Source organism: Coturnix japonica, chromosome 1 (genome assembly GCF_001577835.2).
Source record: "Coturnix japonica isolate 7356 chromosome 1, Coturnix japonica 2.1, whole genome shotgun sequence".
In the NCBI taxonomy this organism is placed as follows: domain Eukaryota; kingdom Metazoa; phylum Chordata; class Aves; order Galliformes; family Phasianidae; genus Coturnix; species Coturnix japonica.
This window is the reverse complement of record NC_029516.1, coordinates 109,800,421-109,818,322: the sequence shown is the minus strand read 5'-3', so window position 1 is coordinate 109,818,322 and position 17,902 is coordinate 109,800,421. Positions and strand designations below refer to the sequence as shown.

The following is a 17,902-nucleotide window of genomic DNA, read 5'->3' as shown; positions in this document are numbered from 1 at the left end:
GCACAACACACACAGCTTCACTCAGCACAGCTGGGAAAACGATAGGAGACTCATTGTCCTGGATCGATCTCCTTTCCGTGTGAGCACTTTAATAAGCCGAAACGTAACGCATTGCCTTGCAAGGCGCCTGCCGCACTCCAACAACAGGGCTCCATCTCCGCCCTCAATGCCACTAATGGGATCATTCCGGCTACCGGAAGGGATTTTGCGCCCTTCCGCCGCGGACTCACGTGACATCCCGTTGGGAACGCAAGATGGCGGCGCCCATGTTGCTGCGGAGTCCCTCTGGGAAGCTTGAGGTAAAGACGGCTTGCGCCCGCGCCGGCGGCTTCCCCCATCGGCATCGAGGAGGAATGGGAAGAGCACGGGGATCTCTACGTAGGGCCATGGCCTGATTCCAAAGGAGGCCGCTCGGCTGCGCGGTAGGCCGGATGGAAGCCGCCTCGCGGCCGGGCCTGGGAGTGGCGCAGCTACGTGCCGCCATGGCCGCCCCTCCGCCCCGAGCGCTGGGAATGAACCGGCGGCGCTGCCCGTGATGGGGAACGGGAACGGGAACGGGATGGGGCCGGAGCTGGGAGTGTGGGGTGACACCTGAGAGCTGGGCACGGGTGTTTTTGTGTCAGGCTTAGGCGTCCGTTTAAGAGGGGGAGATTGCTCCCTAGTCGTGGGCATTACAGGAGATTCTGGGCTCGTGTGAGCCAAGGCAGAAAGCTGAGCATGTAGTCTTCGAAAGGGCTGACAATAGCAGAACTAGGGGAAATTGATCCAAGTTAAAAGAGGGAAGCTCTTTAGGTTGGATGTTTAGGCGTGAAGTTCTTTCCAGGAGGTGGTAGGCCTGGAACAGGCCTGCCCAGGAGGTTGTGGTTGCCCCGTCCTTGGAGGTGTTCAAGACCAGGTTGGAGCGGGCCCTGGGCAACCTGATCTAGTAAAGGTGTATGTTTGGTGGCCCTGCCAGGCAGGGGGGTTGGAACTACATGATCCTTGAGGTCCCTTCCAACCCGGGTCATTCTGTGATGCATCTTTCGGGCACTCAGCTTCCTGGGTAACCACCACAGTGCTATGAGTGGCATGCAGTGTCGTGCAGGTTGTGAAGCTGCAAATAACCATAAGCAGAGGAGTGAGTATTCAGATTTTTGTTTAATTACATGGTCTAAAATTGAGGCTTTTGGTCTGCTGTCACTATTTGGCATGGCAGCGGGAAGAGTTGAAGATCATCCTTGTCATTACCAACTGACTAGAAGTAATGGAGCTAGAAATAAAAAAGGACAGAGAAGAGGTGGCACGAGAAGATTTTTACGTATGTGAAAAGATGTTGTGCATAATCACAGAATCACAGAATTGTAGGGGTTGGAAGGGACCTCTAGAGATCATTGAGTCCAACCCCCCTGCCAAAGCAGGCTCCCTACACCACGTCACACAGGTAGGTGTCCAGGTGAGTCTTGAATATCTCCAGAGAAGGAGACTCCACCACCTCCCTGGGCAGCCAGGGAAATGAAAACAAGGTGCTGCTTCCTGGCAGCCACACAGAGCTGTCAGGCAAACTGACACGCTAGGCATGAGTGTGGCCAAGATCCCATAGAGGAAAAGAGAGCCTGAGGACTATATGCCCAGGCTGGATGGGGCTTTGAGCAACCTGGTCTAGAGGGAGGTGTCCCTTCCTATAGCAGAGGGATTGGAACTAGATGATCTCAAAGGTCCTTTTCAACCCAAATCCTTCTATGATTCTGTGATCTCTGGCAACTGTTGTGCCATGTCAGACATCCCTGTAGAGTTATATTTCATATAAATATGTTTATTTTGAAATTGTGGAGGCTTATGCTGATGATGCAGTTGAGTGCATGTATGACACTGAAACGTCTTTGTTAGGCTGTGGTAACATAAATAATTTCTCATCTTCAGCCATCAGAAATACAGAGCCATTCTGAAGAAAGAAAAGAGGAAAAAAAAGCGGCAGGCACTTGCCAAATTGAGAGACTCAGGTAAGAGCAAAAAAAAATTGTATAGTTCCAGTTGAACTGGTAGTGATTTATTTTAAATAAAGGATATATATATGCATACATTTGATGAATGTAGTGTCCACTTGGGTGCATTTTTTCTTTTGTCTTTTCTCAGAAGCTACAGAAAAAGATGAATCAGTGTCAGAGGAGGAAGAGGAGGAGCTCGAAGAAGAGGAAGATGAGGAAGAAGAAAAAAAACTTGAGGCAGAAAGGTGAAAAAACTAGAAACCAGCATATGTCAAATGCATGTTGATGCTTTGAAAAGTAACAATGTATTTTGTATATTAAATAGAATCTTCAGTCTATATTCTGTGTTTCATGGGAGTTCTCTAGAGTGTGAATTTTGATGAATATTTTTATATTATATATTGATAAACTGCTGATAATGCCAAACTAACAAATTTCAGTTATATGCACAGTCACTGCATCTGTTATGGGTAATCATGAACATTTGCCTGAGAGGTATGTGGTTTCATTGGTAGACAAAAACTACACGAGCAGTGGTTGCTGAGAGAAGAAAAGGCTCAAGAAGAGTTCAAGCTTAAGAAAGAAAAAGAAGAGGCTGCAAGAAAACGTCAAGAGGAAGAAGAGGTGATATATAAACTTAGTGTTATATCTGGTAATAGGGAAGATTTAGTAATAACTTTAATATCTTCTGCTCTACTGTACCAAGTTTTGTTGATGTTGATATGGCTAAAAATGTAAGCGCTTTTCTTTATTTCATTCTAGAAGAGCAAAATTTAAAAGATGCTAAAAAACTCATGTAATGGGTTTTTTGGTAAGAGATATGGTATCTTATGATCAAAGAGTCAAAATAAAGTGTGATAGTTTTGAGTTTGATTTCAGTGATTATAAAGTATTTATTTGTTTCCTTGAGTAACTTTTTCATTTTTTATCTTAAAGAGAAAGATCAAAGAAGAATGGGAAGAGCAGCAAAGAAAAGAGAGAGAGGTGGCACAGCAGAAGCAACAGGAGAAGAGAGAAAGAGAGGTGATTCCTGGCAGTGGGAGGATAAACATACTACATATCCTCTTGCATTATATGGTGTACTAGTCAATGCATGCTGAAAAGAGATTTTAATCTAATTATGAGTGCATGAATCTGTTAATTACTTTTGTTTGTTCTAAATTGCTGAAATTATACTTCACTGTTGAAGAAGATCTAGTAATTCCATTTACCTAAGAAGGACAACTGATTCTAATGCATCTCTATGTACCTTTTTACACCAGGGGCACACCGTGAATGCATTTTCTGGTATTTGTGCTTTTTACATTTTACAGTAAAGATAGTCCTTATTTAATGTCCCAGTTGAACTTGGTGGTGAAGAAAATTCCCAGTGAGGATATAGAGTTATATTTCTGCTGTTCCTTAACAGAGTTCTTAATCCAAAGATACATTACAGCTCTTCTTTACCTGAATCATCCAACAGGACGTATCTTTTTTTTTCAGAGCACATTAAATGGACAAAAATGTTATGCTGAACGTGCTAGTAATTTATAACATTTCTTTTAAGTATACATTCTTTTCAAGTTTTAGGAGTTGAATAACTTGGGTGTAAGATGCCATAAAAAATGAGGACTGGCCTATCACCAGTAAAGGGTGATTGCATCTGTGACATATCAGCTTCTCCATGTTAGGAAAAGATTCAGGTTCAGTACTACTGCTGGGAGGTGTCTTTTAACTACAGTTGGGGAATAGACATGAGCAAATGGTATTGTCTCCTGCATTTAATAGTTGATTGCTTCACTTGTTACGTAATATAATCATGATGAAGGAAAAAGAACAGCAGTTGTATTTCCCGTCTGTCTTCCTCTTGTGTTACATGTCCTTTCCTTTACTTGCAGAGTAGGGAGAGAAAGTGATGGTCTCCCCCTTTATTGAAGGCTGAGATGTAGTTCTCTTAGAACTATGACTTGGTAACAGCAGGGTTTTGTGGCCTAACCTTTTCTCATGGCTAAGTTTGCTCAGTCCTCAGTGGCCTAAGTTGGTTTCCTAAACTAGCTGGAAACTGTTTTTTTTCTTTTTTAAAAAAAAAAAAATTCTTTAAAATAATTTGTTTTCTTTCTGTATTACTATGTTACTGGTATAGTGAGCAATATTGGCTCTAGGAGGGTGCTGACAATCACCCAGAGTGTTCAGCAGGGAGTGGAGCTACATGTTTTGGCAGTGGAAAGTTAGTTCATTGATTTGGCCTCTCTTCAGACCGGAGCTTATTCAAATTTTGACTGATAGAAAAGATGGCTTTTTTTGCTCCTTAGGATGGGAAAATAGTTTCTAGGTTTGTTTGTTGACTTCATGTCCAATTACATTTTTTTCTAACTTTCTGTTCCTCTTTTTTAATTTATTATCTTATTATGCCTAATGAACCTGCTTTGGCAGGGGGGTTGGAACTAGATGATCTCTAGAGGTCCCTTCCAGCCCCTCTGATTTTGTGATTCTGTGATGTTCCAAATTAGAACAACGCCAGTGTATTTTTCTTGTATTGGTAACATCTCAGTGTCTTTGTATTCTTTAAACTTCCTGGAATAATTTTGTGAGGATTGATTTCTAGTTTGTCTTGGAACATGACTGTTGCATTGCTTAGCCCAGTTAGAGGAAAAGGAAAGAATATTCTCATTGTTTTACTCGTGTTTAAAAGACTAGATACAGCCGAGCTTAATGGGTTTATGAATTCAACCCAACAGAGTTGGGTTTAAGAAAGGCCTTACTAAATAACATGCTTTTCTGTGCTGCATAGAATAGTCTTGGTCAAAAAGCTTAGCACAGCTATATGACTACGAATTCAACTGTAACTGCATTGAGTCCCTGATGGAAAGGTGAATTTAAGTGTTCAGTAGTTCAGTTAGTTTCGATAAAAGGAGAATTTTGAAGCTGTCTAGTATTTTGATTAGAAAATCATCTACACGAAAGTTTAGTCTGATGTACCGTTTAATGGCTTTGTAGCATGTGAAATCCTTCAAAGCAAAAATAAAACTTAGGGTTTTCAAGCAAGCCCCATCAAACATTCACTGTGCATAATCATGGGGTATTGTAAATTAGGTTCTTAACTAAAGAAACCAGATGTTTTGCCTGTCCGTGGGGTTTTCACTAGTCCTGTGTTTGCACCATTTATAGGCAGCTGTGCAGAAGATGCTGGATCAAGCTGAAAGCCAGGTATGCTCTGTCTTCTTCAAAAAAGAACTGAAAAATAATTTAATTGCTATTCAGTGTTTGCCTTGCAGCGTGTTGTCCATCTGCTGTCAAGAACCCAATGGCTGTAATAAATTTAATGTGTTGTGGTTTGCGTGAGCTGTAAACAATTATTTACTAGATGGAATATAATTAAGTCTATTTCTGAGTGGTTGACGGCAGTGCAGTTGTGCGTGCTCATTCTTGTTCGGGGGATGTGAGTCAAGAATGAACCTGGAAATACTGATGTGTTCTCTATTTTTAAAGAAACAGCAACAACAGAAACTAGTATCAGTGTACTTACGAATTAAATTTCTAAACAAAGCTGCCAGTCCTTCCAAGCTGTGAGACTAACTTGGTTTTTGAGCAGATGGTAGACTAAATAAACCAGTCAGCAGCATAGGAAAGCACAGATCCTGAAGAGTAAAAAACAGTCTGGGGAGAAGGTGACTACCAGAGTGCCTGGAATAGCATGTATTTCACGCTGGCAGTGTGTAGTAAGGGAAATTCATTTGAACCTAAGAGAGTATGAATTTGGTTTTTCATATTTCCTTAGAAGATAACTTGACTTTTTATGCCAGTATATATGGATACACAATTGAGTATTTTGAATAGTCATGTTCTGCTTAAAATTCTGCGTAAATCTGAAATTTAAGTTATAACTGAGTGTTACCCATTGAGTGTTGATTGCCACTGACTGCTTTGGAGTAGTATTCAGTTCTGAATTGCATTTAAATGGGTCTTTAGGTACACAGTCTGACTCTTTATTTTTGAATATGAGTAGAAAAATGCTCTGAGCTATTACCTGCCCAGCACTTCAGATGTGTTAACAGCCATTTCAGTAAGGGGATAGACAGAAATGTGGTGAATTAGAGTCTTTGCATGGTATCAGTCACTTCAGAGTTCTGCTGCTTCCATGCTGTTGAAGTGATGGTGCTGTTTTGTTGAGAAGAAATTACGGCTGAAAGTCACGAGTAGAACTGGTTGCAGGATCAGTTCTGCTTGTAAATGAACAGTTTTCAGTTGATCTATAATGACTACACGTGTAGTTGGCTACACGGATCTTTTGGCCAAGAAAATGAAAATTTATTTCTAAAAATGTGCTTTATTGATAGTCATCTCATGCCTGTACATTGATTATCCCAATCTGGATTATAGAAATCTTCATTTGATTGCCTGAGATGAGCAGTATTGAGGCTTTTAGTTCCAGTACTGTGAATTTAATTGTTTTTAATTCTGGTTACAGAATTACAGGTTACTTTTATATGAGCGTTTCCTAACTGCATAAAAAGTGACAGCGATAAAATTACTGAGCTTTGAGCTGTTGCAAAGGCAGGCAAGTAAGTAGTCCTGTATTTTTATCTGCCAGATGTAAAAAGTGCTGCTCAGTGCATACTGGCATGAAGTACCAGACAGGCTTAGCTGAATGGGAAGAGCCTGTCAAAATATTCATTATTCTTGTGGATTCCAAATGAAATAGTTGACCGAGGAGCAAATTATTACTACAGTTCTTTGGGTTATGAAATCTTAAGAAACTTTGTTTAGCAGAAGAAAACATTTCTTAATTTTGTTTCAATGCTTTTTCTTTTTCCACAGCTGGAGAATGGTGTGACCTGGCATAACCCAGAGCCCCCGGAGAATATAGGAACAGAGAAGGATAGAGCAAATTGCCCGTTTTATATCAAAACAGGTTCCTGCCGATTTGGAGACAGGTAATCAATTGAATATTACCAGCACATGAATTTTTTTGAGTGGTGGAAGGCAGCTTCATTAGCTTGTGAGCAAACTGAAAAGAATCTTGATCTTGCTTTATAAAGGATGCCTTTTCTGTGAGGCACTTGTCTCTAGGGTAAGCACATTCCATGCCAAAGCAAGGGATTGCCTCAGCGATTGAGGGAGCCATTAACCTTCCCCTATCGGCAGCGCTCTGATGTGGTGAGGGTGGAGCTGGGAGAAGTGGGGTCACCCCCCCGTGGATACAAAAGGGCTGATCACCTTAGAAAGTACAACCAAGGACTCAAGTCATGACTGGTGCCACTAAAACAGGCGAAGGAGATTCTTTGCTGTGAGGCACTGAGGCATCCATCTACCACCTGGATTACCTCTCTAGACTAGAGGTTTGCTGCTTTCTGGGAACCACATCTGGGACACCAAGAAGAAGATAATAGATATTATAAAGTCGATTGACTGCTACCGCCTGCTCGTCTTTCAAGCTGGGTTGCATGAGGCTGTGATCAGGAAATTAAAAAAATATCAAAGAAGACGTTATGTCAGTTGGAAGGATATTGAAGGGATGAGGAATGCAGGTAGTGTTCTCCTTAGTCCTGCCAGATGGAGACTGGGATCTGGGAGAAGGAGGAGAACGGATCAGTTGAATGACTGGCTGCATGGATGGTGTCATGCTGAAGGCTATGGGTTCTATGATCTAGGACACACCTTTGACAAACCAGGAATGTTGATATGGGATGGGACACAACTGACCAGGAGGGGCAAGAATATACCTGGCAACAAGCTGGCTGGGTTCATCACCGGGGTTTTAAACTAGTGCTATGGGAGTGGGTGTACTACTGAGTGACAGATAGCCAGGGAACACTGTTACTTTAGGAAGCAGTGGGGGAAGACCTCGGATTTGACCAAGGTGTTTGTGGGAGGGGTCCTCTAGGAAGGTAATATGTCTGAAAGCCCAACCAAAGTGCCTCTATACCAGTGCATGCAGCATAGGAAGTAAGCAACTGGATGATATGCATCCCATAGTTCTAAGGATGCTGGCTGATGTGGTTGCTGAGCCACTCCATCATATTTGAAAAGGCATGGCAGTAGTCAGAGTCCCTGGTGACTGGAAAAAGGGAAACATCACTCCCATTTATAAGAGGAGGAAGGAGGACCCAGGGAACTACAGGTTGTTGAGCTTCACCTCTATGCCTGGGAAGATCATGGAACAGATCCTCCTGGAAGACATGTTAAAGCACATGAGCAAGTGATTCAAGACAGCCAGCTTGGCTTCACCAAGGGAAGGTTGTGCCTGTCCAATCTGGTGACCTTCTGTGATGGAGTAATGGCATTGGTGGACAAAGTGAAGGCAACTGATGGCATCTACTTTAACTTGTACAAGACCTTTGACATGGTCCTTCACCACGTCATTATCTCTAAATTGAAGAGATATAGATTTGAAAGGTGGACTGTTTGCTGGATAAGGAATTTTTGCTGCAAGGTTGCAGACAGGGTTGTGGTCAATGGTTCTGTGTCCAGGTGGAGGCTGGTGACGAGTGGTGTCCCACAGGCATCTGTGTTGGGACTGGTACTCTTTAACATTTTGATCAATCACATAGATGATGGGATCAACTGCACCCTCAGCAGGATTGCTGATGACACCAAGCTGGGCAGTACCATTGATACAGCAGGAGAAAGAGATGCCATCTGGAAGGACCTTGATACACTTGGAAGGGGGGCCCATGTGAACCAAATGATGTTCAACAAAGTGAAGTGCAAAGTTTTGCACCTGGGTCTGAGTAATCCCAGGGATGTATACAGACTGGGAGAAGAACTTGAGTGAAGCCCTGTGGAGGAGGACATAGCGATCTTCTAGATGCAAAATTTAATATGAGCCAGTAGTGTGCACTTGCAGCCCAGAAGGCCAACAGTATCCTGGGCTGTATCAGAAGAGGGGTGGCCAGCAGGGAGAGGGAGGTGATTGTTCCCCTCCTAATTTCTGAGTCCCCTTCTGGAGTACTGTGTCCAGGTCTGGGACCCCCATCACATAAAGGATGTGGAACTCTTGGAGAGGGTCTAGAGGAGGGCCGCAAAGATGACCAGGAGGCTGGAGGACCTCTCCTATGAAGATAGACTGAAGGAGCTGGATGTGCTCAGTGGAGAAAAGAAGGCTGCGGGGAGACCTCACTATGGCCTTCTTGTATTTAAGGACAGATTATAAACAGGAAGGAAATATACTTTTTGCACAGGTAGATAGTGATGGGACAAGGAAGAATGGTTTTAAACTAAAGGAGAGAAGTTTTGCATTATATCTCAGGGGGAAGTTTTACGAGAGTGGCGAGGTGCTGGAATTTGTTGCCCAGAGAGGTTGTGGATGCCTCATCCCTGGAGGTGTTCAAGGCCAGGTTGGTTGGGGCTTTGAGTAGCTTGATCTAGTGCTTGATCTAGCAGTTGGGAACCCTGACAGTGGCGAGGGGATTGGAACTTGATGAGGTCTCTTCCAACCCAAGCCATTCTATGATTTTATGATAAATTACTTCTATTTATTTGGGTGGGTTTCTGTTTTTCATGATGGAACTAGACAAAACCATTGCCTGGCTGGAATTGAAGCAATGTTACAGTTGATACTGTAATACATGTAATACAATGCTGTTGATACTGATGATACATTCTGGTTCTGTTGGTTAAAGTGATTTCTACTTTAGCTCTGGCTAATGTATTTGGGCAGAATACAATTGATTTCTGCTTTTAGTGAAAGCCTGGCGTGTCAGATGGTGTTTTTCATCTTGATTAGCTTACATATGCTGCATCTTTGAAAAATAAAATAAAAGCATGTAGTCTCCAGAATTCTCTTCTTTGTCTACTGTTAAATCTGTGATACTTTCATTCTTGATTCCTGTATATTACTGTGGGTGCTTTGTATTGGAAAAGTGGTAAAAGGCAAGAACACAGAAGGACAATAAGGTGATCAAAAATGAAGAACAGCTTTGGCAGGAGGAGTGGCTAACTAGCCTAGACATTTCACTTTCAAAGAGATAATGGAAGAAGGCTCTAATAACTAGACATTTTGTTTGAACATGAGTCAGCAGGACTGCAATTGCTGGTTTCAAGACCTGGTCTCCCCCCCCCAGTTTTTCTGTTGCTTTGCCACTGCTAAATATGAGAGTAGACTAGTCTTGACAGTCGTTCTGATCACATCATAGAAAGGAGAAGCATGCTGGGGAGCATCTGATCCACTTAGTCTGTGAGGTGTTTGAAACAGCAATCATAAAGCATGCTGAAGTAAACATGGAGTCTACCATCCGTGATCTTAGCGAATCTAAAGGTCTGTGGGGGAGAACTGAATTTCAGCATGGGAGGGAGGTAGCCTGAAGATGATGCACAGTGAGGGAGATCCAGTACTTATGTAGCTGCCAAGAAGATGCAGACTTTAGATAGGGCTTGTTTGTAGTAAGCTCTCTAAGTGGAAAAAGTCAGTCTCATCCAACTATGAGTCTAGACATGCCTTTGTTTTGGCACCCCTCTCACCTCTTCACAATCTCTTCTTCCCCATGTGTTGAGAACACCACCAGTAAAAGTCCTCCCTCCTAAAGATCTGTCTTAATACTTGAAATACATTGATATTCTGCTAGTGAATTTTTATTTTTGTACTAACTCTTTCAAAATGGTGAGTGTTCGAAGTTTCAACAAGTGCATCTTCTGTCAAAAGTGCAAATATTTTTCTTCCTTCTCTACTATCATCCAGGTGTTCCCGTAAGCATAACTATCCTACATCTAGTAAGACACTGCTTGTGCGAGGGATGTTCATTACTTTTGGCATGGAGCAGTGTCGAAGGGATGACTACGACACCGATGCAAGCCTCGAGTACAGTGACGAGGAGACCTATCAACAGTTCCTAGAGTTCTACGAGGACGTGCTCCCTGAGTTTCAGAATGTGGGGAAGGTTGTTCAATTCAAGGTATGCATACGAGTGTAACAGCTTGTAAATTCTGAACATATACCGCGTCAGCTGTGTTTTACTAGCCTTTAGGGAATTCAGTGCAGTATGGTCTAGGTAAATCCCATGTACTTCAGAGGATCTATATTGTGTCTGCTCTCAACTGTACATCTTTCATGACACCTGTAAACTTCTCAGTGCTTCTGCAGAGCATTCTGGGTGAATCTTCTCTCCCATTCTCTTGAGTTGTTATAAAACTTGTGCTTTTATACTGCCAGATATTCATACAGAATAAGAGTCCATGTAACTCATAATCCCTTCTCTGTTTAGCCTGTGATAAGCCCAGGGGGCCTGTGAATTAAGACTGTTACATGACGTAAAGATGTATGGGCTGTTATTGCTACTTATTGTCACTGTGCAACTTAGAACTATGCTGAAGGAAAGATGATAACTCATTTGGAGTATGCGCCCAAGCAGTGTCATTGTAGAACTGAAGCAATAAACTCAACAATGAAGTTAAAAGGTAGTATATACTTCAGTAGCAAGAATTACTTTGAACTGGCCATCTTGTAAAGATGCTATTTAAATGGTGTTGAGGTTTGTCATCCACCCTTAATTTCTGTATCTGGTTTCTGGATACATATATACATATATATTTTCCCCTTATAAAGATTATGATTTCTAATGAGGAAAAATGAGGGACTTGTAAGTATAGACCTCGAGATGAATGATGCCTTGTTGCACTAAAATGTACAGCTCGGATGGTAGAATCTCCTTGTAACAGAACTTAGCGAAGCATCCCTTTTTGCTTGCCATTGCCAAGTGATTTTCTGTAGTGACCAGGAGGCATGAAGTGCCTTTTCTCTTTTTGTTTCCCTGTATTGACAACTGCCTCAGGACAGAGATTATACTAGCATCTCAAGCAAGAGGAAAGTTAAGTAAAATCAGTGAATTCTCAGTCACCTTTCTAAGAAACCTTCACTTATTTGGATGAGAATCCACTCCCACGTCCCCATACTTTGACTCAAGGGTCAAAGTCTTACCATCAAACTCACATCCTTAAGGTAGTAGTATCTTGGTTGTGTTACATGCAGCTATCTGCTGCGTTGCATGTATTTGGGTCCTTGTAGCTAATCATGAGGTAAGAGCTTCTAGTCAAGGCTTTCTTAGCATTTGAAGCAATTGTGCAACTCTAATTTGATTTTTTGGAGGCGTTCTTGTTTTATTAGAGGTGCTTAGAAATTATGTGTTGACAGCCAGAATCTCAACTGTGGTTGAGTCTCTGCTACCATTTACACTCATGTAACGCACATCCCTCTTTCAACTGACTTCCATTTCCAACATGGCCTAAGGTTTTATTCTTACTGTTTTTTCTGGGAAGCTAGTCCAGAATCTGGCAGGTCTTGACAAGACACGCTTCTTCTCTTTTCCCACCCAAACATGCCTATCATGATGTCGTTCTTACTTGTTCTTGCATTGACATTGTTACTTATCTTGAATAGGATGACTGTATTTGGTTGTTGTGGAGTAGGGTTGACCCAGACTTCTTCAGTGTAAGACAACTGAGTACAAGCTGCCTTGTAGGCTGGAACAGAGGTCACAGTGTCAATCAGAGCAAAATGCTGGAAACATACAAAAATAAAGCAGAAGATCTTTTTGTTTTCTAAACCTTGTATTTGACTAAAACTGTGTTCAGAAGAAACTAATGTGCAAATTCACGCTGATGTGCTGTCATAAATTGGAATGGCTGCCAATTCAACGCGTGTGAGTTGCTGTATAGCATGAGCCTTCCACTGCCCTAATGTAATGTTTCAATCTCCTTAGGTCAGCTGCAACTATGAGCCTCACCTACGAGGAAATGTGTACGTCCAGTATCAGACGTGAGTATTCAGTCTTACCAAGTTGCAGAACTAAACTGCAGAGTCCAGTAATGAAAACGGTGTAATCCAAATGATTTATTCTCATACTGTAATGAGATCTTAAAACTGGGAAATAACATCCGAAACGATTGTACAGCAATAACACTGCATGTTTGGTTATGTGGGTTGTTGTTTTTTTTCCTTTTTAAAGGGAAAAGGACTGTCAGGCAGCTCTTGCTCTGTTCAGTGGCCGATGGTACGCAGGCCGGCAGCTTCATTGTGAATTTTGTCCTGTGACAAGGTGGAAGACTGCAATTTGTGGTGAGTTGCATAAACACTCAGGAAATAGAACGTGTGTTATTGAAAGTTTGCTTAGAAGTGAAAAAAATAGGAGTTAAGTGGTTGCTTTGATTCACCCACTGCTTCAGTTCACGTTAATTTCTTTTTCAAAGACAAATACGCTTATTTGCTTGTGTAGATTTAGGAAGGAAAGGGAATATCTCTGTCATATGACGTATGCGTTCATATCATCCTGGTAGATTTGCCATGTACTGGAAAAGAAAATTTGGATCCCAGCTTTCAGAATAATAACAGTCATAAGGTGGAAGTGCAGAAAATAGCAGTTTATCTCTTTCAAAAGCAACAATAGTGTCTCAACCATCAGCAGTTATTATTGCACTTGACTTCGCTCCATGTACATTCTTTGACAGCTTAGGCTAATAAAAGTATTTATAAAATTGTTTCAAGCTAAAGCATAAAAAGCCATCTTAAACATATGTTAAAAAGTTAATTCCAAGAAAAGTACACATAGAAGTAATCTTGGGTAAAATAGGTGCTCATGTACATGTTTTTCTGTTCATAGAAGCAAAATTCAGTTCAATAAGTTTCTTTCCATTAAGTACATAATGCAGTTTTAACAGGTCTGGTTCATAAAAAGCACCCCATATCTGTTGCAGGCTTATTTGAAAGGCAGAAGTGTCCAAGAGGGAAACACTGCAACTTTCTTCATGTATTCAAAAATCCAAACAATGAGTTCTGGGAGGCCAATAGAGACATACGTGTTTCTCCAGAACGGACTAATCAGTTATCTAAAAACTCTGAAAGGAGAAACAGATCGAGCCATCGTGATGACTATTATGGCCGATCAAGGAGAAGGGGCAGTCCAAGCCCAGATCATTCTTACCGGAGAAATGGGGAATCTGAGAGAAAAAAGAATCGCCGCAAAAGCAAGAAAAGGCGCCGGTCTGGCAGGTCAAGAAGTCGAGAAAGGAGGAGGTCACGCAGCAGAGGGAGAAAGAGGAGAGGACGCAGTCGGAGCAGAAGTTACAGTCGAACACGCAGTCGGAGCAGAAGTCGGAGTTCCTCTCGATCCAGGAGTAGGGGCAAAAAGAGGTCAAGCAGCAGAGGAAGAAACAGTGAAACTCCCAAAACAAAGTGAGAAATAATTTTAAGAAATTGCTAACTGATCAAAATGTAGAGCTGACAAAGAAACCTTTCCAATAGGGCACCAGATACATTTGAGTTACAAATAAAGTGTTCTTGCACATTAAAACGTTTCTTCCGAATAAAGGACCCTAGTTTACTGTGTGCTAAGCTTCAGAAAATTAAAAGTCCTATATAAGGTGTAAATGTCAAGTACTCTAGCTACTCTGTCCCTCTGAACTACTGCAACATTTGGATGCATACTGAGTACAAAATAGAAAGAAGTAAAGCTTTTTTGGTATATGCTTATGCCCGTGTTATGTGTGTGTTAAGTGTTTACTGTCCCTGTAAGGAGTTAGTACAGAACAGCTAGTGTGCTGTAAATCCGCACAACAGCATACTGCAAACTGAAGACTGTGTAAAAGAGAGCCATTTATGTTTACCAAATGTTTATGGGAATTTTCTTTCTAGACAAAGTAATATAATCATCTTATGCTTGGAGAAAAGGGATCTAAAAAGACTTCACAGTTTGATTGTACAATAGTTGCCCAGTAGGAGCTTTGTGGTCGTAAGTGTTGGATTTTTCTCTCCCATGACTGAGCTGCTGAGCTAATTGCCTGTAGGGATTGCAGTAGACTAAAACCAAGTAGGAAGAACAGAAAAAATAAACAATCAACTTATTTAGTACCTTAATCCCCAAGTAAGAGAGGAGACCACACACTTGTAATCCTGGAGTGAAAACAGAAAATAGTTTTCATACCTCTTAGTTGCATGCCATTTGTAGTTGGAAACCTCCTGCTTAACCTGCGGTGGAGCGGTAGGGAGAGTCTAAATCTGGTCACTAAACATGCAAATGAAGTTGTAAAGGCTCAAGATGACTGCAGAGATGTTGCAGAGTGGCTAAAGAAACTGAAAGGTTTATACCTGAAATAATACTTCAGGGTTTTGGATTTTTTTTCCTGAGATGAGGACTTGATTTGAAGCCCTTTTAGGCTTGTATTATAAGCAGTTTAAGGCACCCTACTGCCACTGCAGAGAGTGGGGTACATAAAAATGAAGTTATTACAATGAAGCTTTCTTGAAATGACAGCTGTGTTAGCAAAGTACTTGCAATTAGCACAGTCCTTATAAATATTTCTCTTTTAAATGAAAGATTTAAGCTGTTAAATGGACTCGGTTTATCAGGTGTTTAACTTAGGCACTTATGGCATCTGTGTGTTTGTGGAGAGAGCAGTTTGTGGTATGTAAGGTGCAGCTGCCCTGATCTGTGTGCAGATACCTCCCTCTCTTCAGCCTCTCTAGAGAATTTGGGATTCCTGCCTTCAAGGAGGTAGCTCTAAGTTGTTAGAAGCCCAAAGCAAATGTGAAATGCTCCCAAATAGATATTTGTTATGATTCAATAATACAGCGTAAAGTCCCACCAAAAATCTGGATTTCCAAACTCACTATAGCATTTCTCACAGCATTCTTTTTTTTTCCCAGGACAGTTGAGAGCAGATGAACATTGCTCCTGGTTACAATATATATATTGTAATATATAAATTATTATATATTACAAATTGTTATTGTAATATAAAATTATTTTTCTTAATGCATATAGCACCCAGCATGCTGATGATACCTTTTCTTCTTTCATGTTTAACTGTTGTCCACTATGGAGTCATACAACAAAAGCGCTATATATTGTTGTTCAGTTCAAACCCAGTTTTCACTATATATTATCATAACTGTAGACAGAACGGTAGCTTAGTTAATTTGATTTAGATGTTTTAGTTATTAACAGATGTAGGAACTGTAATTCAATGGCATAACTTTTGAAGTAAAGGTAACTTCACTCGAAAGGCGTATTTCAATGGACAGCACTAAGTTTCAAACTATATGGGAGAAATTTGCGACAACCGGTTTTTTATAATGTATCTTTTCTGACTACACCATGCAGATCTTCCCTGAGTTTTCTATTTTTTTCATGGATGCTCGCTTGTCTAGTTGGGGTACTTATGCAGAGTACAGCAAACTCATGCAGCTAAACTGTCATTTTACTGCTTGCTGAGATGCATCGCTAACAGGCCAGTAAGATCCTCACGCCACTGGCGCTGCCTTGCTTCCTGCAACTGGCATTCTAAAACACACACTCTAGTGTGTTGTATAGCCCATGCCATGCAGCAGGCTGCTGCTGAGGGTTATCTGAAGGAAATAAACTACTAAGCTTGACCAGAAGATAAGGCCGGTGTGGTGGGATGCTGATTTTGTGATATCTGTGACAAGCCGGGTGAAAAAAGTGAAGCTGACCTCTGTAGGATTAGGAACTATGCGCCAACTAAGACCCACGTGAGAATTCCAAGGCTTCTTCTCCCCACATTTTTGTAATGGGATCTGGGAAGTTGAGCGGCTGTATTTAAAAAAAAAAAGTTCTTATAATATTAATAATAAAACTTGCTCAGAGATGCATGTAAAATTTAAATGTACCTTATTTCTGCTACTCTGATGGTCAAACCTTCAGCTTTTTTTCTTGATATCTGGATCCAAACTCCCTGGCTGTACTTGTGTGCTGTAGGACTGATAGCTGTAACTGTTCGGTTTCACATGCTGTCTGCTTATTGCACTGAAACAAATGCTTTAGATCTGACATTTTGCTTGCTTTTGTTAGCATGAAACCTGGAATTCAACCAGTTTTCAGACGTTAAGAGTTCATATAGTTCAATGTTGTTTCCATACTTCATAATCTTAAGTAGTGTCGTATGCATGGTTTTGTTTCCTTATTAGCTAAGTGAGCTATTTACTCTGAACTAAAATTCCTAAACGTTAAGCTTCTTTCTCCAAAGGAGAAAAGCCCGGAACAATGCAGGATGGATTAGATTTGCAAGGAATAGCTTGTTCTCACTTTGTGCTATTCTGCGTGATCCACATAGAAGGACTACATAAAGTGCATTAACAGTTGTCAAGCTTTATTTGTGCTTTTATTTTTTATTTTATTTTTTGAATGACTGCTTAAAGCAGCTGCTTTCAAACTTTATTATGAAGTTTGTAAATATCACTAAAGTGCTTTGGATTGATGATGAAAGCATTATTTACACAAGAGCTGCAAGAAGGGGGTTAGAGCAGCAGCTGGGCCCTCCTGCCAGGGCCTGACAGCTGAGGAGGTCAGGATGGGTAACGGGTGCTGCTCTGACCATTCTCCTATGGAAGAAGTAAGGTACCTGAGCAGGAACTTGAATGTGGAAGTCCAGCTACTTCATAAAATCATCCAACTCCAGGGGCTTACCCCAAAATGTTTCAAGACAGTAAGACAGCAGGTGTCCTGCAGCAGAAGGGAATGCTGCTAAAAGGGAGAAGGAGCTCCCTTAAGCACCAGCAGCATGAATACTTGGTGGCACACAGGCACCTGGGAAGGCAGCATACCTTCAGGTTTGTGCTGGTGACTGCTTTGAAGTCTTTTCCCTTCCCATCATGGTTGCCATGCTTGCTGAGTAGCCATCATCACACAGGTGTCAGGAGGACTCACCCACGCTCACATGATGAATGGAAGGCATCCATTTTCACGAAGAGGCAACAAGCACAGACAAAGGTTTTTCCCTTGCTCATGTAAACGGACAGTCTGAAATGTATTTTAAGTAAGTAACTTCTTCAGCATTACATCATCCTTCAGCAGGATGTCTTTCTCGGATTCAGCTGCGCATTACCACATTCAGTGTATTTATATACCTGTACCAGTAGCATCATCCTTAGGATGAGCAAAGTAATGGCTTTCAGAAGAAATGCAAGAGCCTGCTCAGAGATGTTCTTACTTCCTGCCCTGAATCAGCACTTC

At 41.4% G+C, this 17,902-nt stretch overlaps 1 protein-coding gene across 1 annotated transcript; it reads left to right on the top strand.

The window, feature by feature from the left end:
- Positions 1-482: 482 nt before the first annotated feature.
- ZRSR2 (zinc finger CCCH-type, RNA binding motif and serine/arginine rich 2) lies at positions 483-17,031 on the top strand. The gene is made up of 11 exons (XM_015886779.2): positions 483-532; positions 1,900-1,979; positions 2,113-2,209; positions 2,480-2,588; positions 2,901-2,987; positions 5,112-5,150; positions 6,762-6,877; positions 10,621-10,834; positions 12,638-12,693; positions 12,884-12,993; positions 13,629-17,031. The coding sequence occupies exons 1-11, from the start codon at positions 483-485 to the stop codon at positions 14,108-14,110; spliced, it is 1,440 nt and encodes a 479-aa protein (XP_015742265.1). The 3' UTR covers positions 14,111-17,031.
- The last annotated feature ends 871 nt before the right edge of the window (positions 17,032-17,902 follow it).